Raw genomic sequence first — 7,993 nt, 5'->3', positions numbered from 1 at the left:
GTGCAAGAACTTCAGCTGCTCTTCATGACCCCTTCATTCCTTTAAAACCAGTGCCATCTGGGTGACTCTTACACAATACCAAGTCCTGCTACAGCACGAGGTACAACCTTGGCTATCTCTGGAACACAGCCTCTGTGCTCTCAGAAAACACTTCCCACAAGATTTCACTTCAGTGAGGCTAATTTCTTCTTAATCACTGCTAATTTCTTAGCTCCAGCTAACCAGCATCAATAGTCTCAGTAACACAAAGGTTTGCTTTAGTGGTATTGGTATCTTGTTAATCACAGCTGATTCTTCAGCCCCACCTAACCAAAACCACAGAATCTTCATAATCAAAACATGGCCCTAATAACAGTCTTTAATCTTCCCTCTGAAACTTCACAAGCCAGGCCTCCATCTTCTGCACTGTTCTCAACATTGTCCTCCAAGCTCCTACACAAGATCCCACAGAAGTCTCAACACTGAATGGACCATCTAGCCCAAAGTTCCAAAGTTCTTCCACAGCCCAAAACATGGACAAGTTGTCACAGGAATACCCCACTATGCTGGTACCAATTTGTCTTAGGGTTTCTATTCCTGCACAAACATCATGACCAAGAAGCAAGTTGGGGAGGAAAGGATTTGAGAACACTCCACAACAACCAGCCTTTTTATATGGGGCCTGGGGATTGAACTTAGGTCCTGATACTTTCAAAGTAGTGAAGAACAAGATACTCTGAGCAAAGTCGCCAACGTTTTCAGCAGATCAACTGTTCCTGATAGCCAGAGACGGACCTTACTGCCCAGCTCTGAGCTCATGTGATCATACTCAGTAATACAAGAGTTATCAGTGTCTCCCTTGTTATGCAAGTGTGAAAGAGGAGGTAAACACAGCTTGAATTCTACCATCCCACAGCAGCCATGAGGACCAGATATGAGTTGCAGCAAACATTGCTCCCCTCTATCCGCATGTTAATCCTCATGACCTGCCACAGGTTCAACAGGGACAATAGGAATAAGCTTAGGTCTCACGTGCCTAACATGCACACACACACACACACACACACACACACACAAAGTGAGTGAGTGAGTGAGTGAGTAAGAGAGATAAATGCATACATGGACACTCAGAGTCCACAGGTACACATGCACACACATGTACACGCACATGGATGTACACACACATACATGTACACACACACACACACTAGTGTTGTTTGGAAAGCTTAGGTATGCTGCAAAAAGGCACCTCCAGAATGATTGTGAAAGTGTTTTAATTTTAGTTGTGTGTGCTGTAAATGTGTGTGCACATATGTGTGATTGTGTGATGGTATGTATACATGTATGTGGAGGCTAGAGGATAATTGTGGGAGCCAGTTTTCTCTCTTACCATGTGGATCATTGAAATCAAGTTCAAATTGCCAGGTTTGATTACGAGGGTCTTTACCTACTGAGCCATCTCTCTGGCCTTCCATCATACTGTTTAAGATAAGACCTCTCTCTCTCTCTCTCTCTCTCTCTCTCTCTCTCTCTCTCTCTCTCTCTCCTCTCTCTCTCTCCTTGTCTCTCTCTCTCTCTCTCTGTTTCTCCCTCTCTCCCTCTTAATCTTGCTCTCTCTGACTCTGTCTCTGTCTCTATCTTGGTGGCTCTCTCTCTCTGTCACTCTCTGTTTCTGTCACTCTCTGTCTCTGTCTCTCCCTGTCTCTCTCTGACTTTGTCTCTCTGTACCTGTCTCTCTGTCTCTGTCTCTGTCTCTGTCTCTGTCTCTCTCTCTCTCTCTCTCTCTCTCTCTCTCTCTCTCTCTCTCTCTCTCTCTCTCATTGCACCTGGGGCACACTGATTGGCTAGACCGATGACCAAGGAGCTTCAGGTACACCTGTCCCTCTCCCACCATTTCTTCAGTGATAGACGTTGCAACCACACCTGGTTTTCATTGCTGTCATTTTGTTTTTCAGTAAGGTCTGGATATTTGAAGCCATGTCCAACAAGCACATTACTCTTCCAAGCTCACCTCCTAAACTTTAGTATCACAATGGGACCTTATTAAGCCATAGGTCAGGACTTGGTCTGTGTGGGTGGGAGCTGGGCTTCCAGGCCATGTCCCAGATGCTGATTCAGGGCCCCACTAAGTCTACAGATGAACTCAGCCTGAAGTGGGTCAGAGGAAGATTTTCATGTGGGCTGGTGAAGTCCTGGGATAGCTAGCTGGATCTGGATGGATGGAGGGATTGGGAAGGCATCAAAAAGGAAGACCAAGGCCCATTTCGTGTCACCTAGGGGCCTGGGGACACAGAGGGTCTTTCCCAAACTTCTTCAATTCCCCTTAACAGGCAGCTTCCCCACACAACAGCTCCACGTGTGAACAGCCTGGTTTTTAAGCAATAATCAACTCTGGACTACGGAACAGACTGGTCCCCATAGTCAGGAAACACTGTGCGAACTGAAGAATCATTGCCAAAGGGAAGTCGTGTGAGTCTCCAGCTTGCCGCCGCAGTTAAATGGGAGCCCAGCTTCCTCCTGGGGAGCGTTTCTGCTGGCTCCAGGGCTTTGGCCACCTATAAAACTTAGCAATGGGAAGTAAAGAAACCCTCAAGGAGGAAGACTTCCTGGGCAGCACAGAAGACGGAGCTGATTTTGACCGAGCCATGTTCCCTGTGATGGAGACCTTCGAAATCAACGGTAAAGTCTGACTCCCTCCTAATGCCATTGCACAGAAACTTAGTCTGTTGGCGGGAAGCAAGGGACAAAAGCAGAGGAGGGACAGGCTTGCCCTGGTGCGTTTCCCACCGGACTCTCACTAGCTAGACTCTGTCCGTCTGGACTTCCTGGAAAACTGACCACAGATGCTGAGTTCTTGACGTGGAGTCAATTTTTGCTTAAAGTCCAGTCCTTTTAGACATTATATTTAAATACTTTCTGTTGTCTAATGCCAGTGCTTGTTAAGGAATGTCCCTTCGTTAATGAACATCTTATGAGGATGCGATGTGGTGTGTGTTGGGATGAAAATACAAAGCAAACATTATGAAGAAACCCCTGAGGGCCTGAGAGCCAGCTCACACAGTAGAGGGCTTACGGAGCATGCAGGAAGCCCTGTTCAACCCCAGGTGATACATGCCTGTGATCTCAGCTCTGGGAAAGGATGAGGAGTTGCAAGACATCTTTGACTATTTGCCAACTTTGGGGCTCACCTAGGCTCTGTACAGTTCTGTTTCAAAAAGAAAGTCCACAACTTTGAAACAGAAGCTGTCTCTATATTTGGAGAGAAGCCCTTTAATACCCTGCAAGGGGGCTTCTGCAATAGCCTATGTTGACCTGAGAGTGCATTTTTCATCTTCTGTCAGCTAAGATATGGTCTAGCTTCTACAAGTGTGTGTGTGTGTGTGTGTGTGTGTGTGTGTGTGTGTCGGTGCATGAGTAGAAGGCAGAACAGCTTTAGGAGTCCGTCCTCTCCTTCTACCCTGTGAAATTCTGGGATCGAATTCCCCACTGGTCAGGCTTGGTGGTAAGCGCTTTCACCCACTGAGCTACTTCTCTGGCCTTCTAAAACTGAGTCTTACTTAGTCTCTTAGTGTTGTATAGCTGATGTATCTTTTGCATCTCCAGGAATTTGTAGTATTTAAAGTCAGGGTGGACTTGTTTGCCACTGGAGAGCTCTGATTTCCCATTCTAGAACAATCTATGGGAGTCATCTTTCGCAGAAATCAGCTAGAGTTAAGGGGAGTTGTGAGCCACCCGATGTGGGTACCGGGATCCAGAAGACATGTCTGCTACCTCCATGCCTGGCTTTTTCACATGAATTCTGGAATTCAAACTCAGCTCCTCATGCTTGCTAAGCAAGCAGTTCATTGATCAATTTTATACCCTTACCCCCTGGATTTTTAAAGATACACCGTTCTAGAAAATTCAATTGACTGAACATATTCAGTACCTACTATCTTCCAGACACCACACTGGGTGCAGAGAAACACTTGATAAGTAGGAGTGTTGGTCTCCAGAAAAACATACTCAGGGGCAGGGAGGGTAAACCCTGCCTCAACTGACCTTTCTAAACAAGGTATCACTGGCTGAGGCTGAAAATTTCACAGGACATCACGGATGTAACCTGGGGTGGGGCCTGAGGACAGAGGCTATGTCCCTTCTAAGGTTGATAGTATGGAAGGGGTTGAGCTAGGAACAGAAATGAGGCAGTGGATGGAGGGGAGGGGTAGCACATGTCTAGGTCACACACACTAGGGTGTCCTAGGAAATCTAAGAAGCTCACAACTGGGAAGAACACACAGTGGGACAGAGGGTGGGAAGGAGGATTTGAACCCCATCTTGCGGTTAGTGGGGAGGCTGGAGGGTTGCATGGAGGTTGAGTGCTCTGGTCTGTAGCGGAGGTTGCTCACTCTGGTAGGTAGAGACAGGTGGAGAGTGGGTGAGAGCCAGGGTGTTCAGCAACAAGAGATGACCAAGGCAGCAGCTAGCTGTAGCAAAACGAGGGCTGTGGAGAGCTGATCTGGTTAACGGGTGACTTTTGTGTTCAGTGAGAGATCTTCTGTCAGAAAATAAGACCGACTTTCGGGGAGTGGGGGGCTAGAAAAGGGGAAACCATTGGAAATGTAAATAAAAATATATCGAATAAAAAAAATAAAAATAAATAAAAATAAATAAAATAAAATAAGACCGAGATCAATTGAGGAAGATACTTGGTGTCAATGCCTGCCTCCACTTACATCTGCATACGTATGCACGCATGTGTCCTACCAACAGGAACACACACAGATCAAGGACATCACACACACACACACACACACACCACAGCACAGGAGTCTGGTGGAAAGCTTGCTGCGCAAGCGTGGGGGCCTGAGTTCAATTCCCAGCACTCACACACAGCTAGGCACAGTAGTGCTCCCCTCCCCACCCCCCATCTATAAACCCAGTGTTCCTGTGGGGTGTTGGGAAATGGAACGAAGCAAATGCCTGGAAGCTTGCAGGCTAGCTAGACTGCAGCTGTCATCAGAGCTTGTTTCCTGGCCTCTCTATGTGTCAAGTGCAGCCCCTCCCCACAGACAGACAGACAGACAGACAGACAGACAGACAGACACACACACACCATGCATACACATAAGCATGTACGCAGGCACACACTCACCACAGGAAAACAGAAAATGTCAGGACTGGAGTCAAGTCAAAGCTGGAGATGGGGGACTTCTGGCTCGGATTGCAGCTGTGCTCCATACACCAATGCTTGAGCCCTAAGCCAAGACCAAACCTTAAAGCTCCAAGAGACCAAGGCGGGTGGAACACTTTCCGACATGCAGTCAGGGAATATGTGGAACCTTCTAGAAAAGCACCATTATGAGCAGTAATTGCCGAGAGGTTTGGCGAGCATGAAGACCCTCGAGGTTTCCTGTGATAACAGAAATGACCTGAAGCTCAGGAATGCAAGTTACTTTTATTTCCTTCTGAAAGCAAACAAATAAACAAACAAAAACCCCACTGTCATCAAATTTTAACCTGCAATTTTCAAACAAACATAAACCACTGAAAATCATTGGTTGTGTTATATTTTATTCACTCCTCCCTTTCCGCCTCCTCCCTCTCCCCCTCCTCCTTCACCTTCTCTCCCATCCTCCTCCTTCCCCTACTTCTCCCCCTCTTCCTTCTCCCCCCTCCTCCTTGTTACATAGGATCTCCTACCATCTGAATTGACTTTGAACCCCCAAGGATGGCCTTGAACTTCCCACCTTCCTGCCTCCTCCTCCCGAGAACTGGTATTACAGACACGCACCACCGCCCAGTGTGTGTGGTGCTGGGAATTGAACTCAGGGCTTCACGCTTGTTAGGCAGGCACTTTACCAACAGAAGTACACTCTGTTTCCTCACTTATTATTTTTCTATTGCTGCCTGTCTTGAAATTTAAAATGGTGCCGTCTCCTTATTGATAAAATACTAACATTTTCCTTTCAGGGCCTTCATAGCCATGACTCTGACACTTTGACCTCCTGAACACCAGGTTTATAAGCCTGTGTCACCTCAACAGGTTTTATTAATTTTTTAGCTATTCAGGAATGCCATGGGGGGGCTTTGATTATATATTCCAGAAGCGATCAGATGTGAGCTTCACAAACTTTTAAAATATTCCTTCCTGATAAGAACAGATACTACACTTGATCTTAGCCAAAAGGCCGATAATTATCTGTATAATTTCCATGATAATCTTTAATTTTAACATGTTTTTCTATATATTTCTTCAAGTTTAACAGAAATATTTTCCATGTAAATCTTCAAGTTTATCAGAAAATGTTTATAATTCCACATTCAAACAACTTAGGAATACTTTTATGCCTGCCATTATTATATCTATATAAAATTTTCCATGATATCTTCAATTTTGACATGCTTTTCTACATTTTTCTACAATTTTATCAGAAATATTTTCCATGTAAATCTTCAATTCTATCATAAAATGTTCCTATTCCATATTTCAATTAATTTAGCAATGTTTTACATGCCTACCACTTTACTCTTTAATTTTCCATGAAAATTGTCAATTTTAACATGTTTATCTGAAATTTTTCCACATAGATCTTTAATTTTATCATAAAGTGTTTTTACTTCCCTTTTCAATAAAAAAGTAAAAAAAAAAAAAAGTAAAATATTCCTTCCTCAGCTCTGTGTTTGTCTGTTCTCCCCCTCTCTCTAGCTCTCTTCCCATTCTCATAGTTGTATCATGTAGTTTGACTTTTAAATATATGCATTTTCCTCTCACTATCCTGGCCACACTGTGTTCCCACAGCCTCACACGAACCCTCCTGTCTTTCTAGTACTGAGTTGCCTTTTTAATGATCATCTGTTCTGCATTCAGTGTACCCTTTTCCTTTTCCCGGCTTTGTGAGTGTGTGTGTGTCTGTGTGCATGTGTATGTGTAGGTGTACAGGCATGTGAGTATACGTATATAGAGATTAGAAGACAGCTGAAGGTGTCCATTCACCCCTTTCTTTGATTTAGGGCCTGAAACTTGCTTAAAGCTGGCCGGTGAACCAAGACCTACCTGTCTGTATCCCTGGCACTGGGATTACAAGCAAATGCCACCACACCTGGCCTTTTCATGGCTTCTGGATGTCATACTTAGTTCCTTGTACTTGTGTGACAGGCATGTCGCCAGCCGAGCTGTATCTCCAGCCTGTCCCAAATTCTGTGAGGCATGACTAGGAATAAACATTGAACATATCTATAGCACACACATGGACGTGTTGAGCATGGTGAACAACTGCCCCCAGATGGCTGAGATCTCTGAAGAGAGTCATCCGCTAGGAGTTCCTGCTACAGAGAAACATCAAGCCAGGTCCTTTGCCATGAACTAGGGTTAGTGGAACCTTGGAGCCCAAGACAGAGCTCTTCCACATCCCGGGCGTGTGGGTGTGGCTGCTGCCGCCTTTCCTGAATCTTCAACTATTCTTTGCATCCTCTCACTCTCCTCTCTACCTCCGCACCTCTTGTGAGTCTGCAGCCTGCCTAGACCTCCCACATCTAAGCTCTACCCTGTCCCACAAGCTATATTCTGACCTTCACATGTATGTCTCACACACACACACACACACACACACACACACACAAACACACACACAATGTAATTAAAAATTCGCTTTTATTTTTTCTCTTTTCTCTCTATATAATTGTATGCCATGTGTGTGCAGTAGTGCGTGGTATACATGCATGCGCACATGCTATGACATGCAAGCAGGTGTCAAAGGACAAGGACAACCTCAGGTGTCAGGTCTCAACTTCTGCCTTGATTGAGACAAGGCCTGTCATTGTGCTGCTGACCTCCAGTGTCTCAGGATTCTTCTGCATTCTCCCCTCACCCCTGCCAAAAGCTTGGGGTCACAGCTGTGTGCTTCTGCAGCCAATATGAGATGGTTTCTGGGGGTTCTAACTCGGATCCTCACAATTTTACGATGAGTGCTTTATCCCCTGAGTCATTTCTCCAACCAGGGCTTTCAATTTTATCACCTAGTGTAATTCCCCA

General features: G+C 45.3%; 1 protein-coding gene and 1 pseudogene across 1 annotated transcript in view; one reads left to right on the top strand and one right to left on the bottom strand.

Moving 5' to 3' along the window:
- The first annotated feature begins 2,453 nt into the window (after positions 1–2,453).
- Marco (macrophage receptor with collagenous structure) overlaps positions 2,454–7,993 on the top strand; it is a 31,327-nt gene continuing 25,787 nt past the window's right edge. The window contains exon 1 of the mRNA XM_052200775.1: positions 2,454–2,658. Within this exon, the coding sequence (XP_052056735.1) occupies positions 2,550–2,658 (109 nt within the window). The 5' untranslated portion in view covers positions 2,454–2,549. The remainder of the gene's footprint in view (positions 2,659–7,993) is intronic.
- LOC127697980 (uncharacterized) lies at positions 6,066–6,160 on the bottom strand (annotated as a pseudogene).

Source organism: Apodemus sylvaticus, chromosome 12 (assembly GCF_947179515.1).
Source record: "Apodemus sylvaticus chromosome 12, mApoSyl1.1, whole genome shotgun sequence".
Classification (NCBI taxonomy): domain Eukaryota; kingdom Metazoa; phylum Chordata; class Mammalia; order Rodentia; family Muridae; genus Apodemus; species Apodemus sylvaticus.
This window is presented reverse-complemented; position numbering and strand designations above follow the sequence as displayed.